Here is a 25,167-nt window from a genome sequence, read left to right as displayed (position 1 = left end):
CCTTGTCGGGCCCAAAAAAATAAAAAAATATGTTGTGTTTATTCAGAATTTTTATTTTAGGGGATAGTTAAACATTTTGAAAACCACATCATATTCGTGCATTTAGTTAAAGGTACTGCCTTAGGGCAGGCGTTGTGGGGTGCTAACACCTTCCCCACGCGTAACCGACTCCCGAACCCAGAATCTGGTTTTCGCGGACTGTGTTTTATCGTTTTATGGTTTTCCCGTAGTTTCCCATAATAAACTATGGTGGCGGCTCCAAAATCTCTTTTCAAAACCCGTTTCCTTTTGTCCGGATTGTAAAAGATTGTTTTTATTGGTTATTTGTTATTTTTTTTATTTTATTTTATTTTACCTTTTTATTTTATTCTATTTTTATGTATTTAGATCTTTACTTTTTATTCAATTTCTATTTTATTTCTTATCTTTAATTTTGTTTTAATAGAATTAATTAATCAAAATAATTGAAAAATTGAAAAATAAAATTAAAAATAAAATAAAAAATAAAATAAAATTGAAATAAAAAAAATATAATAAGAAAAGAAAAAAAACGTGGAAATAGGGGGGTATGGAATGCGTGTCTGGGGGGAGACCAGGTGGTTAAGGTAGACGAGTTGGTTAGGGGGAATATTTCCAAGATTTTTGGAAAGAAAGAAGAGGAAGAAACTGTTCCTCGGGGGTAGAGGGAGCATCATCCTCCCTCACAGGGATACTGGCACATGCTCTATAGCTCTCCACTCCTCCGCTCCTCTAACCCGTAGCCACCCCGATAACATCACGGACACCACGCCTCAGTGCTAAGAAAAAGAACGACCATTCCCCCAACCTTCCTCATCATTCCCTCATTTTCCTAGCCTTTGCCCACTCCAACCTTGGTCTCACCCACGGCCAGCACCTATCATCCTCATCCCTTTCTTCTTCCTTTTCATCTCCAACACCCGAGATCAATCATACCTCCCTGCCATCACTTCCCAGGCATCTTCGTTTATCCACTCAAACCTGCAAGAAGAAAATCACAAAACCAGAAATGACTAAACCACTGTGAACCCTTCAATCCTTTTTCAATTTGGCCGGACCATCCTCATCCTCCTCTTCGAACCATCCTTGCCTCCATAGCAACCGTGAGTTTGAACAAATACCTTCCTCATCATCAACTCATCTTTCATTTGTTCAGCACCTGAAAAACAGAGAACAAGTAACTCACTTGGTTCCTAACCTCAGCCATGTTTCCCATCACATAAATTCATCCCAACAACCCAAACACTAAAACAGAAAATAGAGAAAGGAGAATAGGAGAGCCCATCGGTGGCGGCCTCCAAGGCCGATGACGCCGCGGTTGGAAACGGTTCCGGTGGCGCTTGGGGTTGCCGCCGACGCCAAGACTGGAAGAGGTGGTGGCGCGGTGGCTGGTTTCGGTGGCGCAGTGGCTGGTTTCGGAGGAAGCGGTGTTCGGCGATGAATGGGAGCGCTTTTCCCTCACGCGCGAAGAGAAGAAGAAGAAGGGGAACGTGGTGTTGTGGCCGGCGATGGCTCCGGTGGCGTCTGTCGTCGTTGACGACGCCGCGAACCGCGGTTAGCGGTGGCCGGTTTGTGGGGAGGCTGAGTCATGGCCGTGGGTGGCAGAGATGAGCGTCTCTGTTTTCTTTCCTTCAGAGGAGATGACCCTGGGTCTCAGGGCTGCCTACACAAATGAGATGAAGTTGGAGGAACCCCTAATGGGTTTCTGATTAGGGTTAAGAGGCCTTGGGCTGGTGCGGTTTGCTTCCCATCTCTTCCTGCCACACGTGCAGCTCCATTCGCACCCCTTTTCATTTGGGTCGAAGCCCAGTTTGTTTCTGCAAACAAAAATAAAAAAAACAGGAATTGGGCTTGAGCACATTATTTCAGGATGCACCTCCAACTTTACTGCTGCACCCCTATCTTGGGACCTGGATAAGAAATCTCGAGTTGCACTCCTGGTTTTTTATTTCTGCACCCCTATTCTTATTGGGTTGTTCTGTTGCTTTATTTTTATGCTTTTGTTCTTTTATTTTTATTAGTATTTGTTTGGTTATTAGTTTTTACTGTATGTAACCCCTTTGTATGATAACCCCACTCCTAGATCTTGTCTTTTATTTTCATTTTAGTTTATTTGCTGCACTTTAAACACGAAAATGACGATAATAAAAATAATAATAAAAAATTACAAAAATATTTTAAAGGTTTAAGCACACGTGTGACCGCTCGCGTCGTCCTTGTGCCAAAAACCTTTTCTTCTTTTCTTAAATAAAATATCAAAAATATGTTTTAAAGGTTTAAGCACACGTGTGACCGCTCGCGTCGTCCTTGTGCTAAAAACCTCTTCTTCTTCCTTAAATAAATTTACAAGAAAAGTTTTAAAGGTTCAAGCGCACGTGTGACCGCTCGCGTCGTCCTTGTGCTAAAAACCTTTTCTTCTTTTCTTAAATAAAATTTCAAAAATATGTTTTAAAGGTTTAAGCACACGTGTGACCGCTCGCGTCGTCCTTGTGCTAAAAACCTCTTCTTCTTCCTTAAATAAATTTACAAAAGGTATACGTTTTGAAGGTTAAGCACACGTGTGACCGCTCGCGTCGTCCTTGTGCTAAAAACCTTTTCTTCTTCTTAAATAAAATTTCAAAAATATGTTTTAAAGCTCATACAAAGACTGGGGCATCCCTTGTTGGGCCTCGCATGATTTTGGTTCGCCCCGAACTTCAAAAATCCATCACCACCAAAATTGGGGCAATTTGTAAATCTCACATGATATTCTCACTCCCTGATTCATGACTTATTCTCTCACAATTCACAGATACATTTGCCCATACCTACCTTTTTACCATGCCCCAAACTGGAGCAGCTTCTGAGTATCTACTACCTCACATTGGCATTTGTAGCCGTTTTAAGGAGTAAGAGGCCCAAGTAGCCAACCCGGTACTCTCCAATTCCTTCCAATCATCCTCCACACATTTGTCCCAACCCTTGATATCAGGCGTGCATACACTGATGTTTCAAAAGAAAATGTTGAGCACACAAGTTTGAACATTTGACTTTTAGAATTTAACATCCATCGTAAAAAATAAAATGAAGGTCTAAATCTTCATAAATTTGATGATTTCAAAGAAAACAAATTGACTCAATAAAAAAAAAGGGTGTCATAGTTTCATAATCTTCCAATAAAACAAAAACAAAAAAAATCACGAGTCGACATCATGTACATATTTTCATAAACTTTGAATTCATTTTCATGAATGTTTATCAAATCTTCTTCCTTCAAAAAGACAAAAAAATCATCAACATACAACAAAGTTTTCTCCTCAAATTTCAAAATTTACATCCACCATATCTCTCTTACGTATCGAGATTTCAAATCCTTGTACAAAAATGCAACACTTTGTTTATTGATTTCAAAACTTTCAAAAAAATCATCAGAGTCAACATCATGTACATATTTTCAAAAACTTTGAATTTGTTTTCGTAAATATTTATCAAATCTTCTTCCTTCAAAAAGACAAAAAAATCAACATGCATCAAAGCTTTCGCCTGTAATTTCCAAATTTACATCAACCATGCTTGGACACTCATTTCTATCTCAAGAAAAAAAAAATCAATAAATTTCAACATCTCAAAATTTCAACAAAATCCAAATTTCAAAACAATCAAACAATTTTACTTTCTGTCATTGGTATCTCGACCCTCTGCAAGGCAATGGTCGAGCCCAATTTTACTTTCTGCTATTGGTATCTCGGCCCTCTGCAAGGCAATAGTCGAACCCAACGATCAAACTCGCCATCATTCACTTTCTATAGGGTTGGTACACCCTCCATGAGGTTTGTACACCTCATTCACTTTCTATAGGGTTGGTACACCCTCCATGAGGTTTGTACACCTCATTCACTTTCTATAGGGTTGGTACACCCTCCATGAGGTTTGTACACCTCATTCTCTTTCTATAGGGTTGGTACACCCTCCATGAGGTTTGTACACCTCATTCACTTTCTATAGGGTTGGTACACCCTCCATGAGGTTTGTACACCTCATTCTCTTTCTATAGGGTTGGTACACCCTCCATGAGGTTTGTACACCTCATTCACTTTCTATAGGGTTGGTACACCCTCCATGAGGTTTGTACACCTCATTCGCTTTCTATAAGGTTGGTACACCCTCCACGAGGTTTGTACACCTCATTCCCCTCAAGCACGGTTTTGGTCCAGCGTTTCAAGCTCAGTCTTGTCTGGCGCCTCTAGTTTTTCTGTGATTTTGGGCCCTCTGCTCGGCAATGGTCGTTTATGTTGCAATCTCACATTCTCTTCATCGATTTGTTTAACTTATGTTTCGTATTCATTTTACTTCATTTTGCTTCCTTAGAAATCCAGACGAAATTAGTATTTCTATCTTTACTTATCTTTTACTAAATAATATGAAGACATCACATTGTCATATTATCTAGTAAAATCTAAGTAAAGAGGGGCAGCTGTCAATACCAAATTTCGTCCGGATTAACTAAATAATAGGTCTCTTTCTATTTTTGATTTGTTTTCTTTTATTTTTCGCATTTTAATTTTATTTTATGTTATTATTTTCATTTTACTATTTTGTATTTGATTTAAAAAAAAAAGAGGGGAAAAGCAAAAAGCAAAAAAAAAGAGGTTTGGCAACGTGACAAAAAAAAAAAGAAGGAAAAAGTTTTTTTTAAGGGAGCAGTGTACGTGTGTGTTGGAAGGAGGGGGAGCAAAACGTTTTCTGTTGCTGGGGTGATGGCAGAGGCGGGTTGCAGGGTACTGGTACAATCCGTTTTGGGCATACGGAATTGGCAGGGATTTCGGCACAAAAAGACAGAGGGAGATGGAAGGGGAAGAAAAAAAAAAAAAAGCAGAGAAGGAGGATAGGAGGGGAGAATGGGGAAGGCCTCTTCATCTTGGAGGATCATCCATTACTGAGGGGGAGCTTTTCACAGCAAAGAGAGGGGGGTCTTGGTGAGGAGCGGATCACTGGAACAGAGACAATGAAGAGTGATAAAATAAGAAGAAAGAAATAAAACAGTGGTAGAACAGAGGGAAGAAGTAGCACGAGCATCAACTGGTACATGAGAATTCCACTCGTGCTGCAGAATCCCTCCTCGTGACTGCATTAAATGAAGGTCGAGATGTAATTATGGATGGTACCATGTCATGGGAACCATTTGTACGACAGACCATTGCAATGGCCAGAAATGTTCATAGATGCAGATATAGAATTGGAAGAGGCTATCACACAAATGATGATGGGACGGCTGATGAGAAATATTGGGAAGAGATTACAGATGAACAGGGGGAAACTTCTACCGGGAAAACAAGCACTCGACAACCTTATAGGATTGAGTTAGTGGGTGCGGTTTGTGACAGTTACATTGCAATTGTTAGAGCCATCAGGAGAGTTGTTGTAACAGGAAGAGCAGTCAGGGTGAGTGCACAACTAAAATCTCACCAAAATTTTGCCCGTGCATTCCCAGAACTACGTGATCCTTGATTCTCCATCAAGAGTGGAGATACGTAGGAGCAGGGCTAGTCCTTGTCAGGTTCACTTTCCCAAAAATCCAAATTTATCCGTAATCATTTTCTCAAACAAATCTTTCAATCAATTTCTCAAACAAATCTCTCAAACTTTTTCAAAAAAGAACTACGTAACCCTGATTTCTCATTTTGAATGAGAATACGTAGGAGCAAGGTCAATCCTTGTCGGGCCCCAAAAAACTAAAAAATATGTTTTGTTTATTTTAGAATTTTATTTTAGGGGATAGTTAAACATTTTGAAAATCACATCATATTCGTGCATTTAGTTAAAGGTACTGCCTTAGGGCAGGCGTTGTGGGGTGCTAATACCTTCCCCACGCGTAACCGACTCCCGAACCCAATCTTTGGTTTTCGTGGACCGTGCTTTATCGTTTTATGGTTTTTCCGTAGTTTTCCATAATAAACTATGGTGGCGACTCCAAATCTCTTTTTAAAACCCGCGTTTCTTATTTGGATCGTCGTCCCGTCGCGATTCCGGTTGCGACAAGTATGTTTGAGATGCATGTATTTGACTGATTGCCATACTTGTGATGTTAGTAAGATTGTGGATGATGTATATTTCTTGAATCGGTTAGCTCACCCTACTGTTTGTGTTTGTGTTTGTGCATGTGAATGCGATGATCGTATAATGTGTAATATTATACGGGAGCAGAAACTATATCAGATGAATTAGCAGATGGTTCTGGACTCGCTTAGAAGATGAGAGATCTGTGGGGAAAAGGAGACATGGGGAATTTCTAAAATAAATCTGTGTTTGAATTTCCGAACTGTGAGAAATTTTAAATTTCAGAAGTCTATGAACTGTGTGGAATTTTATTTTCAGAAGACTTGTGCTGTAATAAAGAACTTAATATTTTATGGGTGTTGAAATTTGTTAAAGACGAATTACATATGTATTTTGTGGAAAATAAATTGTAACGCCTAAATCGGGGTGTTACACTGTTTGGTATCAGAGCCATGGTTTTCAAAAATCTTTTGGGGCTTTTGGGAAGTGAGCTCGTCAACTTCTGTTGTGTGACTCTGTGATTTGTTGTGATTATTTTGTAGCTCTTTTGGAGAGCGTTGGTTTGAAAGGTAGAGATATGCATTGTTTTGACTTGTGTTTAAATTAATTTCTTTTGACGTATATGGTAGAACATGGCACGTCGATCTAACAATGTTGGTCAAACACCTCCAATTGATGATTTTAATCGGGCTGTTGATCGGATGATCAACGCAATGGAGAGGCAGCATACCACTCAGGAACCGAGGACTTATTCGAGGCTGAATGACTTTTTGAGGCACGACCCAACAAGGTTCAATGGAAGAGCTACGCCAGATAAAGCAGATGCTTGGATCAAGGACATTGAGAAGATCTTTCATGTGATCAAGTGCACAGATGAGGAAAAACTAGATTACGCAACCTTCATACTGAAAGAGGAAGCAGAGTACTGGTGGGATGGTATGAAGCGACTGATGGAATCTGATGAAGAGGCTATTACTTGGAACAGTTTCAAGGACAAGTTTTTGGAAAAGTACTTCCCGACTAGTGCCAGGATCGAAAGGGAGCAAGAGTTCTTGGCCTTGCGTCAAAGTGGGATGTCAGTGCAAGAGTACATCGACAGGTTTGAGTATCTTATCCGTTTTTATAGTCAGCACATGACGGAAGGGTGGAAGTGTCAAAGATTTGAGCAGGGTCTGAGGTATGACCTGAGGAGAATGATTGTACCTCTTGAAATCAAGAAGTTTCCAGTCTTAGTTGAGAAGACAAAAAAAGGTGGAGTTACTGGAAATGAACCGAAACCGAGTTGACAAGACTCAGAAGGACAAGTTTATTAGAGGAAAGCCATGGAAGAAGCCATATCAGCGACCCCAACCGCTTATGCGAACAGCCGTGAAATGTTTTGAATGCGGTGGTGCGCACTACAAGAAGGATTGTCCTAAGCTCTCTGGAGTGAAGGTTGAAGAGAAGAGGTGCTTTGTGTGTAACAAGCCAGGACATTTCGCTCATGTTTGTCCTGAGAAGAAGATAGCATATGCACCACAACAACCAAGTTCTTCAGGCGTGAAGCCCAAGATAGCTGGAAGAGTTTTCGCTTTGACCGGTGAAGAGGCTGCAAAGCCAGGTAATCTCATCCTTGACACATGCCTTTTGTTTGGTAAATGTGTGCATGTATTGTTTGATTCCGGAGCCACGCACTCCTTTGTTTCTTCTACTTGTTTGAAAGACTTCAGTATACCGGTGAGTAATCTAAGGTATGAATTGGTGGTTTCGACACCAACATCGGGTCAGATCTCAACCAGTTCAATCTGTGTTGGATGCCCGATTGTAGTCTTCGGACGCAAGTTCAAAGTGAACTTGATTTCCTTACCTCTCGAAGGCTTAGATGTAATTCTGGGAATGGATTGGTTGACCGCTAATCACGTTCTTCTTGACTGTGGACAACAACGATTGGTTTTTCCAGACTCGGATGGTTTAGAACTGATCTCAACCAAAGAAGTTCTAAAGGATGTTAGTGATGGGGCCATGTGTTTTGTACTGGTAGCTCAAGAGAAGAAGAGTTTTGAGGTTCAGACGATGGGTATCCCAGTAGTGGAAGAGTTCGAGGATGTCTTTCCAGATGAAGTACCAGGGTTGCCACCAAGCAGGGAAGTGGAGTTCTCTATAGACTTGGTACCAGGAGCTGGACCAGTGTCTATGGCTCCGTATAGGATGGCTCCGACAGAGCTAGCAGAGCTGAAGAGACAAATTGAGGAACTACTGAAGAAGAGGTTTATCAGGCCGAGTGTGTCACCATGGGGAGCTCCAGTCTTGTTAGTAAAGAAGAAAGATGGTAGTTCAAGGTTGTGCATCGACTACCGGCAGCTGAATAAGTTGACGATTAAGAACAAGTACCCACTACCAAGAATTGATGACTTGTTGGATCAGTTGCGAGGAGCTGGTGTGTTTTCAAAAATTGACCTGAGGTCTGGTTACCATCAGATCTTGGTCAAATCAGAGGATAGTCAGAAGACGGCTTTCAGGTCACGTTACGGTCACTACGAGTATGTGGTGATGCCGTTTGGAGTGACCAATGCTCCTGCTATATTCATGGATTACATGAATCGAATATTTCGACCGTGGCTAGATAAATTTGTTGTTGTGTTCATAGACGACATTCTTATATATTCAAGGGATCGTGAAGAACATGCTGAACATTTGAGGATTGTGTTGGAGACTCTTAGGGAGCATCAATTGTTTGGGAAATTATCTAAATGTGAATTTTGGTTGGAGGAAATACAATTCCTTGGCCACGTGATTTCTGCCAAAGGAATTTCTGTAGATCCAACGAAGGTGGAGGCAGTGCTAAAGTGGGAACGTCCAAAGACGGTGTCAGAAGTAAGAAGTTTTGTGGGCCTAGCTGGTTACTACAGGAAGTTCGTCGAAGGTTTCTCCAAGATAGTGGGTCCTTTGACGCAGTTGACTCGTAAAGAACAACCTTTCTTATGGACCGACAAGTGTGAAACAAGTTTTGAAGAGATGAAGAAACGGTTGACAAGTGCTCCAGTATTAGCCGTCCCTGATACTTCTAAAGCTTTTGAAGTGTTTTGTGATGCTTCATACCATGGGCTCGGTTGTGTATTGATGCAGGAGAAGCGACCAGTAGCTTATGCATCGAGACAGTTGAAGGTGCATGAAAGGAACTATCCAACGCACGACATCGAATTAGCGGCTGTGGTTTTTGCTTTGAGGACTTGGAGGCACTATCTTTACGGATCACGTTTTCAAATCTTTAGTGATCACAAGAGTTTAAAGTATCTCTTCGATCAGAAGGAGTTGAACATGAGGCAGAGAAGGTGGATGGAGTACTTGAAGGATTTTGATTTTGAGTTACAGTACCATCCAGGGAAAGCAAATGTTGTAGCCGATGCTTTGAGTAGGAAGCGAATGCATGTGTCAGCTTTGATGGTGAAGGAGTTTGAATTAATAGAAAAGTTCAGAGATATGAACTTGGGATTACAGCTGAGCCAAGATCACCTTTGGTGTTGTCATTTAAAGATCACAAATGATTTCTTGGAAGAGATCAAATTGGGACAAAAGGAAGACACAAGTCTACAAGATACAGTGGAGTTGTTGGGAACGGATCAAGCTAAAGACTTCAGTTTGGGATTAGATGGTATTATTCGTTTTAAGAATAGAGTCTGCATTCCAGCAAAGGATGAGTTGAAGAAGATGATTCTAGAAGAAGGACACAAGAGTCGTCTTAGCATACATCCTGGTATGACTAAGATGTACAAAGACTTGAAAGAATCTTTCTGGTGGAGTGGGATGAAAAAGGATGTGGCAAGGTTTGTATCTTCTTGTTTGGTATGTCAGAAGGCTAAGATAGAACATCAAAGGCCAGGTGGAATGTTACAACAGTTGGATATTCCCCAATGGAAATGGGACAGCATCTCGATGGACTTTGTAACTCACTTACCAAGATCATTGAAGGGTCATGATTCCATTTGGGTGATAGTTGATCGATTGACGAAAAGTGCTCACTTTTTGCCAATCAACCTGAGAATGTCAATGCAGAAGTTGACAGAGTTGTGTATTCAGGAAATAGTGAGATTGCATGGTGTACCAAATAGCATTGTTTCAGATCGGGATCCAAGGTTTACGTCAAGGTTCTGGCAGCAATTGCAAGAGGCTTTGGGTTCAAAGTTAAGAATGAGTTCAGCATATCATCCTCAAACAGATGGACAAACTGAAAGGACTATTCAGTCATTGGAAGATCTGCTGAGAACGTGTGTATTGGATCATTTGGGAGGTTGGAGTGAGGTTTTGCCTTTGGTGGAATTCACATACAACAACAGCTTTCATGCGAGCATTGGAATGGCACCGTATGAAGCATTGTATGGGAGAAGGTGCAGGACACCTTTGTGCTGGTTTCAGGATGGAGAAACAATTTTAGTAGGTCCCGAGTTATTGCAGCAAACAACAGAAAAAGTCAAGTTGATACAAGACCGGATGCGTGCAACACAAAGTCGACAAAAATCTTATGCAGACAAGAGAAGAAGACCTCTTGAGTTCAACGAAGGAGATCATGTGTTTCTACGTGTGACACCGATTACCGGCATAGGTAGGGCTATTAAATCAAGGAAGTTGTCACCAAAGTTTCTTGGTCCTTACGATATTCTTAGGAGGATAGGACCAGTAGCATATGAGGTAGCGTTACCACCACAGTTGGCGAACTTGCATAATGTGTTCCACGTGTCGCAGCTGAGGAAGTATGTCTCTGATCCGACTCATGTTTTGGAAACAGATGACATTCAAGTGCGTGAAGATCTTACTATCGAAGTGATGCCAGTAAGGGTGTTAGAAGTTCAAACAAAGAAGTTACGAGGAAAGGAAATTCATACAGTGAAGGTGCTTTGGAACGAGGAAACCCAAGAGATGACATGGGAGCTAGAGGATTATATGATAAAAGAATACCCTCATTTGTTTGAGTAACATCTTAATTTTCGAGGACGAAAATTTTTTTAAGGGGGGTAGAATGTAAGACCCTAGAACCTCAAGAATTTACCAAGTTGTAAAAAGTTCAAGTTATAATGTAAAATGGAATGCTGTCAGGTTTGACATGGTTTACTATTTTAATTATAACTTTTTGTAGAAAATATCAATTGAGTTGATTCTTTTTTTATTGGAAACTAGACTCAAATATCTTTAATTGGACATATAAGTATAAATTTTTGGACTACCGGGCTAGCTGCAGTAAAATTATTAAAACTCGGAAACGTTAATCACGCTCAGGTATGTTCAGTTTTGACCTATGATGACTGTTTTGCTTATTACTTTCTCTACCGAACTCCAATTGAGTTGATTCTTGTTTCATTGGAAACTAGACTCAAAGAGCTTCAATTTGACTACTCATACACATATTTTGGACTTCGGGAAGGTGTCTAACTGAGCTGGGGAAAACGTGACAGTGTTGCTGTCCAGGGGCTAGCGTCCAACCTTAATTTTAGGTACATTTTTACAAGTTGCGATTTTTTTGGAGTGGGTAGGTTGTGTTCTGAACTAGGAGAACATTTTGGAACCTTTGGAGACTTTCCTACCATGTTTTAGGGCTGAAAAAAAAATGGTTTAGGATGGTTCATTGGTTGTTTATTATTGCTAAGTACCAAGTGCATAGGTCCTTTGTTGTCTAAGGCATCTTCTTTAATTCCAAATCAGATTTGGAGTTTTGGGGGAGAGTAGAGAGGTCCTTGGTGGGAGGTGAACGAAAATCCTAAGTGTTCTAAGTGTGGAGACTGACTTGGTCTAGCAAGGAGGAGAAGAATTGCTCTCTTGGAAGAAGAGAGATTTAAGTTAGAATTTTCCTTGAAATTGAAAGTGAAAACAAGCAAAGGTGGTGGTCTAGAGGTATCAAGAGTGAAGAATTTCTTGCAAGGAGAAGAGGTAGGGGAGCTAATCCTTTCTTGATTATGATCATGAATATGAGTATGAATGTGTAAAATTTGGTAATGGTAGTCATCTATTGACTTGTGAAAAATTTGGGTTTCATGATTATAATTTCTTATTTTCGAGTTACTGTGGTGAAAAATTTCTATTAATTGTTTTCACCGTTGGATTTAGCTAAAAGTTTAGTATGTGAATCCTAAGACCTATTACTAAACTTTGACCGTTCGGATTTGAAAATAGAAGTCTGTAATTGGAGAAATAAATCCTGCAAGTTTGAGTAAATTAGTTGCCCCTGTAGTTCTGTTACTGAGTTGTCTCGGTATAATATAGATTCTGACCTATTGGACCGTTAGATCAACCTCAAAATTTGATATATGATCCCTAAGACATATTAATACACTTTTACCGTTCGGATTTGTAATTAGTAGTCTGTACTTGGAGATATATATCCTGCATGTTTGAGTGAATTAATTACCCTTGCAGTTCTATTACTGAGTTCCCTTGGTAAAGTATAGATTCTGACTTATGGGACTGTTAGATCAACTTGAAAATTGGATATATGATTCTTAGAATACATTATTACAATTTGACCGATCGGATTTGGAATTGAAGGTCTCTGTTTAGAGAAAGAAATTTCGAAAGTTTGAAATATTTGATGAACACTGCAATTCTGTTCTTAAGTTATAATGGTAAATATTTCATATATATTCCATTTACCGTTAGATTGAGCCCAAACTTTAGTATGTAGTTCATAAGACATATTAGGTGATCTTGACCGTTCAGATTTGGAATTAGATGTCTGTGCTTAGAGGAATTCATTCCGCATTTTGAGTTTAACCGAGAACCACTTAAATTTCTGTCTTTGAGTTACCTCGGTAAAATCTCCATATCTACTTAGATAACCGTTAGATTAATCTGAACTTTTAGTATGTTGTTCCTAAGAGATAGTGGCATACTTAGACCGTTCGGATTTTAGATCGGAGTTACAGATTTAGAGATATTAATTTCGTATCTTCTCAGGGATCTTAATATTGCTTAATTTATGTTTTTGGATCATTTACACAAAATTGATGATTTCCGCCTCATTACCCGTTGGATTGGACTGAAAATCTTACCATATGATCTAAACATGTTGTTGATTAGTTTGATTGGTTCAGATCGTTGATAAATAATATGTTGAGAAAGGTAATTTGGTTAATTTGTGCTACTTTGGTAAGTAGGCAGAATTGAAACTGGGATATGTTAATTGGTTATTATGTGCTTGTTGAACATGATTGGTTTGGGATTAGTGGTTGAGATGGAATGTGATTGGCTATGAATGATATGTTAGGAAAATGTAATTTGGTTAATTTGAGCTACTTTGGTAAGTAGACAGTATTGTCTTGCTGCGCTACTTTGGTAAGTAGGCAGAAGAACTTGGTTTGCACTACTTTGGTAAGTAGGCGAGAAGATGTTGGGTCTGCGTTACTTTGGTAAGTAAGCAGGGTGATTTGCGCTACTTTGATAAGTAGGCAGGATGAGATGATGAATGAAGAGATAAAGAGAATGATATAAATCGGGCTACTTTGATGAGTAGGCAGATTAACTATACTGTGCTACTTTGGTAAGTAGACAGTATTATCTTGCTGCGCTACTTTGGTAAGTAGGCAGAAGAACTTGGTTTGTGCTACTTTGGTAAGTAGATAATAAAAATCACCTTGTTAGATTACTTTGGTAAGTAATCAGTATATCATGGTTATACTACTTTGGTAAGTAGACAGAAGGATTGTTGATTATTGTGCTTTGGTAAGTAGGCAGATTAATAATATGTTGTATTGACTCTAGTGAATCGACTGATGATTTTGACTGGAGAAATATTATAAAGTATCAGTGTAATAGTTGGTTTTTGAGTATGTTTGAGATGCATGTATTTGACTGATTGCCATACTTGTGATGTTAGTAAGATTGTGGATGATGTATATTTCTTGAATCGGTTAGCTCACCCTACTGTTTGTGTTTGTGTTTGTGCATGTGAATGCGATGATCGTATAATGTGTAATATTATACGGGAGCAGAAACTATATCAGATGAATTAGCAGATGGTTCTGGACTCGCTTAGAAGATGAGAGATCTGTGGGGAAAAGGAGACATGGGGAATTTCTAAAATAAATCTGTGTTTGAATTTCCGAACTGTGAGAAATTTTAAATTTCAGAAGTCTATGAACTGTGTGGAATTTTATTTTCAGAAGACTTGTGCTGTAATAAAGAACTTAATATTTTATGGGTGTTGAAATTTGTTAAAGACGAATTACATATGTATTTTGTGAAAAATAAATTGTAACGCCTAAATCGGGGTGTTACAGTTATTTATTCTTTTTCAATTGAAAATCTAGTACTAATTTTTTTTATCATAGAAATAACTAAACTATGTTTCTAAAAGCACAATTATTTTAGGAATAAGATAAAAAGTAAACATTTGTAACTTTAAATTTCTGAAACTATTTTTTTAACAAACATGTAAATGCTTTTATATTCTATACGTGGCTTGGCTTCAACTACTCAGTGCAGAGAGCACGTATACGTATACACGTTAGTGTTTCTTTTTCCCTAACCACGGGAAAGTATTAAAAAAATAAAATAAAACTAGTAATAGTTTTTTGGTGATAGAAACTAGTAAGGGCTTAAGTTATGCAGAGATAATAATGATTAATTATTGATGGTATTTGGATAAGATCAATGATCCATATCGAATTATCATTTGACTTGCTTTCGATAGAGAAAGTGCAACCTAATGCCATAAAAATTATTAATCATATTTCGTATGTTTTCAAAATAAAATTAACATTGACTTAATAATGCATATAATAAATAAAATTGTAGCCAAATAAGAATCTACAAACATTAAAGAATATATTAAGAGAGAAGAGAGAAGTTTGGGAGAAAAAAACCAGAAAATATTAGCGAAGATTTGAAAAAGATGAAAATTTGATACATTTTTATTGGACTCGTTTAATTTAGATTAAATCCAAATATAATATGTTTTTTTCTTACAAGAAAATAATCAAGAAAGTAAAACAGTCAGAAAATGATATATATAGATGAAGAATAAACTATCATAAAGATTTTCTAATCCTGTAAATGATTTCTAGAAATTCGTCATACAGTTTTGTTATCCATTTTTTCTTTTTTAGAGGATTTGATTTCTTTCCTTCTTAGATTTCTGTTGTGCTAAGTATCTAATTATGAACTCTGCAGGCCGTTTAACATATTCTTAATAATAAGTTTGAGTTAATACTCAATTGTTTCCCATTTAAAAGCCTTAAATCGAGAAGTCTGTTTATAATGATTACACATTATTGTATAAAAAAAAGTTAAAATGATTATTATAAAAATTTTAAATTTTTTACTTATTAAAATATTGATAAAAACACTAGTTACTTCTTATAACATGAATATTAATATATTTTTTTCTTTAAGATGTTTTAAGAAAATCTTTTAATTATAAGTATCATGTCATTTACTATGAGTTTGGTTTATCAGTTGTTAAATGCATCTTAGCTCTTCCTTGTTAGGTGTATTTTGTAGATGCACATTATTCAAATTAAACAAATAAGAATTATTTTTTTTATTGTCATAAATAAAATACTAACCTTCGTATTGAATCTTGGGTTGTTAGATGGAAGTACTTGAATTGCAAAAGTTCTTAAGAAGAATTGAAAAACACTAATGTCAATATTAATATTTTAAGACTATCAAGAAGAGAATAATGTGAACAGCCCAAAATATTCTAACAAAGAGAATAACACAAAAGTTTTCTGCATATTAAACAACAAATAAATCTAGTCCAGACATTTATGAAGGTTGAAGTTGGGCAGTTATAGTTAACCATAATCAAATATTTTGTTTAATATCTATTTAAAATATCAATTTGTATGTATTGTGTGATATTACACTAATTATAGATTACTATTTATTGTACGTTACTTTTTGTACTTATTTTTTTGTGCGTCACTTTTGTATTTAAACACATACTTTGTATTTAAACACATACATGATCAATGAAAATTAGACAACTCAATATCTTTTTGTAGAGCTAGCATTACTCAAAATCAATGTACTTTATTTATAAAGCTATCATTTTAAGGAATGTTGGTGACAAGTTAGATGTTATTGTTGTTGCTCTTCTTATTCATGTCTCCTTTTTCTTTTGTGTAATGTTCTCAATCAAATTTTCTTTTTGTAAATAATAGCTCAAACATTAAAAAGAAAATAAGTACACATAAAACTAACCTTTAAATGGTTGATCTAATCTCTATATTAGACATGTTCATACCTTCATGAATGTTTTTTGGCTTAACATTTAAAAGAAAATAATTAAGAAGTAAAATTGTCACATAACCCAAAAATGAAAGAAATTGATGAAGATTAAACAATCATACATACTTTCTAATCCTACGTAGTCAATGACTTCTATAAATTGGATATGTTTTTTTATTGTCTATTTTAACCATTTCTTTCTTGAAGAGGATTCAATTTCATACATTCTTGTTTCTTGTTTGGCTAAGTACCTAATTGCGCAACTCTATATGCCGGGTAACATATCCTAAGTAATAAGTTTGGGTCAATACTCAATCGTTACACATCTAAAAGTCTTAAATTTGGACACATCTAAAAGTCTTAAATTTTGGAAATCCAAATGTAATAGTAAGATAGTACTGTACATGATAAAAAGTTAAAAAGTTTAAATGGTTATTGTAAAAATTTTAAAATCTTTGCCTAGTAAAAAGTTGATGATCAGAGACAATTACATACGGATAATATATAGGAATCTTTACCTAAGACTATAATGAAATGAGCACGAGAATAATGTTAATAGCCCAAAATGCTTCTACAAAAGAGAGAATAACAAAAAAAGAGTTTTGCATATTAGACAATAGATAAACCTAGTGCATACATTTATGAAAGTTGAAGTTGTGCAGTTATAGTTAGTCATAATCAAATATTTTGTTTAATATATATTCACAATATCAATTTTTATGTATTATGTAATATTACATTAGTTTTAAGGAATGTTGGTGACAACTTTAATGTTGTAGTGGTTGCTCTTGTTGTTAATGTCTCGACTTTCTTTTGTAATGTTGTCAATCAAATTTTCTTTTTCTAAATAATAACTCAAACATTGAAAAGAAAAATAAGTACACATAAAACTAACCTTTAAATTGTACATGTTTAATCTCTAGATTAGGCATGTTCATAGCTTCATGAATATTTTTTTGGCTTAGTATCTAAAAGAAAACAATTAAAAAAGTAAACTTGTCACATCATCCAAAAAATGACAGAAATTGATGAAGAATAAACCATCATTCATACTATCTAATCATTCACGGTTAATGGCTTCTAGAAATTGGATATGCATTTTTGTTGTCCATTTTAACAGTTTCTTTCCTCAGGAGTATTCGGCTTCCTCCTTTCTCATTTCCTGTTGGTTGTTGAAAGGGTTTTGGTCGCACAAAAGTCAACAAACCATAGTATAGGGGCATCCTAGGGTATCAATCCAAAGACTTGGTACTTATTAAGCTAGAATTGTAGAATTAAATCCTAATTATATTAAAACAAAGTGGGGAAAAAATATAAAATTGTAATCTAAAATATGAAATTAACTAATAATGCATGTATCTACTTAAATGAATGCATGACACCTAATATAGATTGATGCAAAGAATGGAGAAATATGATTCTGATTTATGCTAATGAAAACAAGAAAGAATAAAGTGCAATATTTCTAATTCAAATTGACGCATGCAATGAAGAGTGTAGATAATAACTACTAAATGCATGAAAATGAATGATAAGTATCTACCTGTGACCATTATACAAAACTGAAAGCAAATTGCAATGCATGATATTGACTAAAGAAGGACATAAAGCAAAACTGAAACAAAAAAAAATACACCAATCCTAGAATCAAATTGCAAGCAAGACAATTGAAACATAACAAGATTCAGATCCTAATTTCTAAAACAAAAAGGAAATGATTACCTAAACTACAATTACAATTGAAAAGAGAAATTGAAAGAAACACAGTACGAAACAACTATAAAATTGAGCATAAATCTTAAATTGCATGAATAGTAAAAGAACTTTGTAGAAATTGAAATTTCAAGAACAAGATCATAAACTTGTGCAAAGAAATAACAAAACTCAAATGTACTGAAATTTAAAATTGAATTACAAGAGTTGTACCGAAAATCACAAAGGAATCTCACGGCTTGTCACCCACGTGAGAATTCTCTACAAAATCTTGTATCCCAAAGCAATGATTCTATCTCTACAAAGCTTGAAGAAATCTAAACTAAAGTATGAAAACCCTAAGCTAGGTAGCGTCTGTCACCCATTACCGAAGTACATATAAATTTTTTTTACGAGATTAAATGACTAGTTATAAATTAATAAATTATTTTTTAAAAATTGGATTGAAATTATGTTTAATAAATCTAACAATATCAGAAAAAAATTATTTCAAGGTGACTCTTTCTTTTCATACCTCCATAATTTTTTTTTCATCTTTTACTTTTATTGGACAAAACTCTTAATACTTATTTTTTGTACGCCAAAATTATTGTATTTTATATGCAAAGCTCTCATTTTAAGGAATGTTGGTGAAAACTTCAATGTTATTGTTGTTTTTCTTATTGTTCATGTGTCGATTTTTCTTTGTAATGTTGTAACTTAAAATTTTGTTTTGTTAATAATAACTCATACATTAAAAAGAAAAATAAATATACATAAAATTAACCTTTAAATGGTTGATTATATATCTAATATCTAGATTAGGCTTGTTCATAGCTTCATGAATGTTTTTGGCTTTAGCATCTAAAAGTAAAACAATCACATCACCCAAAAAAATGACAGATATCGAGGAAGAATAAATCATCATACATACTTTGTAATCTTACATAGTCAATAGCTTCCTCCTTTTTGAAGAGGATTTAGCTTCCTCTCTTCTTGTTTCTTGTTGGGCTAAGTACCTAATTGTACAACTCTCCATGCCACTTAACATATCTCAGTAATAGGTTTGGGTCAATACTCATTTGCTTCAAATTTGAAAGCCTTAAATAAAATACTAACTGATGGCAACTCCTTTAAGGACTTTCTATCCAAAGAAGTAACAACTTAAACTAAGACTAAAGAAAGGGAAGTGAAATAAGGATTTCTAAAGTTCTTTCCTTATCTAAGTCTTATATGGATTTGCTTTGCTAAATAACATTTACATTGTTTTGTAGGTCACAAATAAAGGTTGGAAACCATGCCTATGCATCCTAGGAGGCTTGCCAAACTAAAGAAAGCAAAGGAGGCAAAGAAGGGTGAAATTTAAGTGCTTTCCAGATTGAAGACAACAACTTCCGGATTGGGAAAAGCTAGCCAAAGTGCCTTCCGGATTCGCCAGCGCTCAGCGGTACTCACCCTTGCCACCCAGCGGTCGCGAACCAACTTTCTTCTTCATGCACATTTTTAATGTTTTTAATATGGTTGGAGAAAACCTTGCGCTCCAAGCTTGAGTAGCGTCCCTAGTACTCTTTTTGTGTAATTGTAGAAGCTTTGCACTTCGGATTTAGAGCTCTCTCTTCACCTATAAAAGAGAGATGCATCTCCGTGTAACTTTCAACTTTGAATTGATAAGAAAATGTTGTTGAGATATCTCCAGGCCTATCTTCAGAGTTCAATCTTCTTTGTGCTTATTCTGCACTCCCTCCTCTAGCTTCCTTCCCTTTTGGAAGACCTTCTGAGCTTGAGAAGCCTCATACACTCACCACTCCTCACTGAACCATTCAACAAACATCTGGTGTGCATCTGCGTCTTCATTCTTCAACTCATTCTGCTGCCACGATTCTGAGTCTGGAGGAGCTCTCACTTGAAGTGTGGAGCCGCTTCCATCACTAACCTTCATAGTGAACCCTTATGTTGTTAGATAGTAGTACTGAGTTGTAGAAGTTCATGAAGAATTCAAGAACAGTGACGTTAGAATTAATGACAAAGACGTTAATCAAACGAGGCAACTCAGGAAAATTTATTTGCAAAGCCATGGACACCCTCTGATAGCAAGTAAACCAAATAAAAAGTGAAAAAGAAAATTCTAAGACTATAAACAAAGGTGCGCGAGAATAACGTGAACAACCCAACAGGCTTCTATAATAGAGAAAGTAGCCCAAAAGTGTTTTGCACATTAGACAACATATGTACCTAGTACAGACATATATGAATGTTGAAGTTGTACATTTAAAGTTAGACATGATATAATATTTTGTTCAATATCTACCTACAATATCAATTTTTATCTATTGTGTGATATTATAGTAATTACTGTAATCATTCATCAGCATCCGTGTAAGATTGTATTTGTCTTTATTAACACCATCATATATTATTATATATTGTATGTTACTTTTTATAGTTATTATTTGTACGCCACTTTTGTATTTAGACACATACAATATCAAAGCAAGTGAGAAAATTCAATACAATTTTCTATAGGTTAAAATTACTCAAAATTAATGTACTTAAATGATAATAACTCAGACATGAAAGAGAAAAATAATTACATATAAAACTAACCTTTAAATTATTGACTACATCTCTAATCTCTATATTAGGGAGGTTCAGGCTTAGCATCTAAAAAAATAATTGAGAAAGTAAAACCGTCACATCACCAAAAAAATGGCAAATATTTGTTAGTGATTTACATCTGAGTAATGCGAGTAGTCGTGCTAATAAAAGCTTCTATTGTATAGGGCTGGATAGATATTTGTTAGTTACTTTACTTATTGCTGCTAACTTTATTTCCATCAATTACGTAGGCTTTAGTTAATTTGTTTTTGCAAGTTGTAAGGCTTAAATAAGCTAGTCTTTGCTTTCGAATAAGATACAACATATAAAAACATTTGCCTCTATTTTATTTTGTGCTATCTGCATTTCAACAATTGACATCATAACTCTATAAGGGGCTTCATCCAAAAAGTGTGTAAGCTATTTGTAAGGAGTGAAAAGAGCCAGATCTAGTATGATGAGTAATTTGGTACAAAGAGTATAGGCAACCTGAGAAACGAGTTTGAGAGCAAGGATGTCTAGAACAGAAAAGTTTGTTCAATCGACAATTCCAAGGTTTGATGGCCACTACGATTTCTGGTCCATGACCATGGAAAATTTTTTGCGTAGTAAGGAATTGTGGCAACTAGTAGAAGATGAGATTCCAATGCTTGGAACCTCGCCAACTGAAGTACAAAGGAGGAATGTTGCTGAGGAAAATCCAAAGGATATGAAAGTGAAGAACTATTTGTTTCAGGCTATTGATAGAGACATTCTTAAAACAATTCTGAAAAAAGCACATCTAGGCGTTATGGAGGTCCATGCAGCAGAAATACCAAGGCTCAACATGGGTTAAACAGGCTCAACTCTAGGCACTACGACGGAAGTTCGAACTGTTGACCATGAAAGATGGAGTGAGGATTTATAGCTATCTAGGACACACTATTAGTGTTGTTAACAAAATGAAAGTCAATTGAGAAACTTTGACTTTGACATGACCTAGTTTGACTTGTCCAAGTCTTGACCTGAGTCAACTTTGCTTGACTTGAGACTAACTAAGCTCAATCTTACAAAGATTGAACCTAACATAATTGAGTTTTCTTATATGGGCTAACTTTAATAACTTGAACTAGTTGATCCATACTTACATTGATTTTGGATTTTTAAAATATAAAGTTTTCATAAATATAATTAAATTATTTGGAGTTAAAATTCAAAAATATGTATTTTAATTTGAGATGAATGGATTAAAATAACCTTAAAGTAATATTGATTTAGAGAATTACAAATTGGATTTGAAGATTTGAATATTTTATCACCCACCCCTATTTAGAGAAAAATTGAGAAAAGATATGAGATGTTTGTGTCTATGAGATGAAACATAAATGACCATACGTTAATATTTCTTATATTAAAAGGAATTTTAGACGAGGGAGACATGAAGAAGAAACTAGGTCAAATTATAATAGGAAACATGAAGATGTTTTTCCAAATACCAAAACATAGTGATACAGAAAAAGAGAATTGAAGAGTAAGAGAAAAGGGAGGAATGACAATATGAAATAAGAGATGATAATGAAACAAAACAAAACAAAGAAATTGGTAAGACACAATACAATTATGAAAGACACAACACATATGCTAGAGAAGTAAAAGGGAAATAATATAAAAAGCGACAAATAGGACAAGCTAAAAGAGAAAGACAAAAGGAAGAGTTGTAAGAGATATGGAGAGGAATGACAAATATGACCTCAAAAAAAAATAAAGAGTCGTAAGGGATGGATCTTCAAAGGAAGGATTTATAAGAGAAATACAACACCGGTAAAATATTAATTAATCTCCTCACCAAAAATATTAAAACAATACATTTATAAGTTTTCATTCTTATAAAACACTCACACTTTCAAATTTCCAACAATAACAGAAATTTGGTGATAATTCTTTAAAATTTAATAAAGGAAATATTGAGAGAGAGACTAATTTAATAATATTAAGAGAAATTAATGAAGAAGAAATTTGGTGATAATTCTTTAAGATTTAATAAAGGAAATATTGATAATGGGAGATGAGGACTATAATGTGTTATTTGACACCATTGAGAAGTGGAATCCCACATTAATATTGCCCAAGTGGGATTCTAGCATATAGCTACTCATAATGAGAGCATTTCGAAATAAGATGCTTGAAAGATGGGGAGAACAATACGAATGACAAAAGAACACCTTGTTTTATGTGTTGTAAGTTGTATGTATCTTTTCATTACATTTTCTTTTGTTTGTATCCCGTTTTTTAACACTTAAGCAGAACAGGACAATATTAGTTTGATGCACTTATATTCTAGAACACTTTGTGTAGAGATTTTGATCTGTTCTGATGAAGAACATTGGAAGATCAAGAACATTTGAAGATCAAGAACATTGTCCTAACACATTTTCCCATATGCTTGAGAGTGATTGTTGAAATTGAAGTTTTTCATTTGCTTCTTTAATGGAAAAAGTTGCATGTAAAAACTTCGATTTTTCGCTTTCGCCCCAACCAATTACTGTCTGCACCATAATAGTGTTGGACATAATGATAAGAACGCCAAACCAAATGAATCAATACGTGCTTCAGAAACAATTGAAACAAACTGAACCCACGTTTGGTGGCCAAGCTATAAAACAAGCATGTTCCTCTCCTTCGAATCACATGTAAGAATTTATTTTGAATTGACAAATTACAAAATACATTCTACACAATTAAATTCATCTTTCTTGCTTTTTTCAATTAAACTTCTCAATATTTTCACTTTCTTTCTCTTGTAGCTGAAATATAGTTCGTGCATTAACTTATATACATAAATATCCTTCTTTTAAGACAATGTTCTTCCAAGTCAAGTATACCTCTCCCAATGGAAATTCAAACTAAGATGTTGTGCAAGATGTTTGATCTTTACCTTTTTATCAGTAAAGATAATTACACTTTATATAAAAAAGATATAAGGGTAACCCATATACAAAAAATGGAAAGGATAAAAAAAAAAGAACTAACAAGAGAGAAGAGGTAAAGAAAAAACTTCGATTATAATAATTACATGCATGGCTGTGCATGTCTTACGACGTAATCTTGCGCCTTCATATATATTCTTTCCCTCTTGGAATCTTGTTTTTCATGAATTCTTGGCATACGAACACCATTCCATGTCTATCAAATAGTAAGGGCATGTTATGCAATAATAAAATCTCCTAGTTTGCGCCAAACGTCAACTTTTATAATTGTTTTAAGCAAGTTAATTTAAAATGAAGTATTGAAACATTGATGAATCGTGTTCAATATTACTATTGGCCTCTGGGTTTTAAAAGATTAATTTTCTACAGTTTGAATATATATATATATATAAAGGCCTTAGCATAACAACTTATAATATTGCATTGCCCTTGGGACGTTGTACATACATACATACATGGTAATTTCTTCGTCCTGTTTTTTGATCTTTCGCAAAGATCTAAGGTAGAAAAGAAAAGTTTATGATTCCTTTTATTAACCTTGTTACTGTATTTTTCACATTTTTGTTGATAGTGACTGGACCTGAGATTTGGTTAGTGAAATAGTATAAAAGGACATCTGAACAAATACCATCATTTTCAAGGAAGGTTTGATTTTTTATAAGATAATACTGAAAACACAACAAAATAGTAAAATTGATAAATTAAAATTGGACCTATCTTTGGAAGATAATTTAGGTGTTTGATGCTGTCTGCCACTAATTCCTTCAAATGCTAGTGTACTTTAGTTCAACATAAAGTGAAAATTGTAATGAAGAGAGGAGGATTAGGAAAAGAAACGACTCCTATGCAGTAAAACCTACATTAGGGGCCAAATATATATCAGAACATAGCATTTCATTCCTCGTTTCAAGGAATACTTCTGAATATAACCTATTTGACGTGAAACATACTTGCATGGATTGGGACCATCCAAATAAAACACTTGTATCATTAAGCTTCACTTAATTTCGTTTTATTCTCAAAACTTTAAATAAATGGCTATGAAAACACAAGTCTGCTAATCACGGTTGGCACCTAAAATGCAGAAAGTAGTACTCATTTGACCAGTTTGAAAATTTATGAGAAGTTTAGTGATTAGGTTAAAAGATCTTAAAACGAAGCCAGATACTTTGCTTCTAATTGATTGTTAATTGACTTCCTAAACGACTAAAAGTGCAGATTTGAAGTGTACTGCATAATGTGTTACACATGATCTCCTCTTGTAGTAATTACTACAGTGACTTGTGAAGTGTTAATCAATCTATAATTGAATAATTACATAAGCAGATCAGAATGTAAGCAGGTCTAAAAATAGAAGAAAAACTAGGAATTAGAAACATATATTGAAGATAAAGCAAAGTTGGTGACTGTTCAAAAAGTAAAATGAAACCGAAAGAAATGAGAAATGTCTACATTGACTCAAACTTCCCAACTATGTCATAATGTGTCCATTCCATCTCTTTATCTTTGTTCTCCACAAGCCTCTAAATTAGCCTATTTTTTCTAGATATCTCTATCTCTCTCATTTTTATAATATAATAACCTTCCTTTCTCTGCACAGCGAATTCTCTGAGGATTCGTTGCATTGCATGCCTCTGTAGCTGAAAAGTGAAAAGATAGAACA

General features: G+C 35.4%; 2 protein-coding genes and 1 pseudogene across 3 annotated transcripts; all 3 read left to right on the top strand.

Annotated features, from left to right (window-relative positions):
* Positions 1–1,324: 1,324 nt before the first annotated feature.
* On the top strand, positions 1,325–5,505 carry LOC148205486 (calmodulin calcium-dependent NAD kinase pseudogene; annotated as a pseudogene).
* A 1,181-nt stretch (positions 5,506–6,686) lies between these two features.
* Positions 6,687–7,287, top strand: LOC148205485 (uncharacterized). The gene is made up of 2 exons (XM_088104624.1): positions 6,687–7,231; positions 7,275–7,287. Exons 1-2 carry the CDS (start codon positions 6,687–6,689, stop codon positions 7,285–7,287), a joined length of 558 nt encoding a protein of 185 aa, XP_087960750.1.
* LOC148205484 (uncharacterized) lies at positions 7,093–14,322 on the top strand. 2 transcript variants are annotated; one of them, XM_088103350.1, is made up of 2 exons: positions 7,093–7,654; positions 14,010–14,322. In XM_088103350.1, the coding sequence occupies exons 1-2, from the start codon at positions 7,321–7,323 to the stop codon at positions 14,051–14,053; spliced, it is 378 nt and encodes a 125-aa protein (XP_087959476.1). In that variant the 5' UTR covers positions 7,093–7,320; the 3' UTR covers positions 14,054–14,322. The 2 variants fall into 2 exon arrangements, 1 of the variants encoding a protein (XP_087959476.1); XR_015783275.1 differs by lacking the exon at positions 7,093–7,654 and adding an exon at positions 11,274–11,952.
* Positions 14,323–25,167: the final 10,845 nt, after the last annotated feature.

The sequence above is a fragment of the Vigna umbellata genome, chromosome 1 (genome assembly GCF_029865625.1).
Source record: "Vigna umbellata cultivar VRB3 chromosome 1, Vumbellata_1.0, whole genome shotgun sequence".
Lineage (NCBI taxonomy): Eukaryota > Viridiplantae > Streptophyta > Magnoliopsida > Fabales > Fabaceae > Vigna > Vigna umbellata.
Note: the sequence above shows the minus strand (reverse complement) of the source record. Positions and strands in the feature narration are given on the sequence as shown.

Coding starts and splice junctions, on each gene's coding strand:
- LOC148205485 (XM_088104624.1), top strand. CDS start 6,687: ATGGCACGTCGATCTAACAATGTTGGTCAAACACCTCCAATTGATGAT.
- LOC148205484 (XM_088103350.1), top strand. CDS start 7,321: ATGAACCGAAACCGAGTTGACAAGACTCAGAAGGACAAGTTTATTAGA. Junction 7,655..14,009: donor TGAAGAGGCTGCAAAGCCAG/GTAATCTCATCC, acceptor ATACGGGAGCAG/AAACTATATCAGATGAATTA.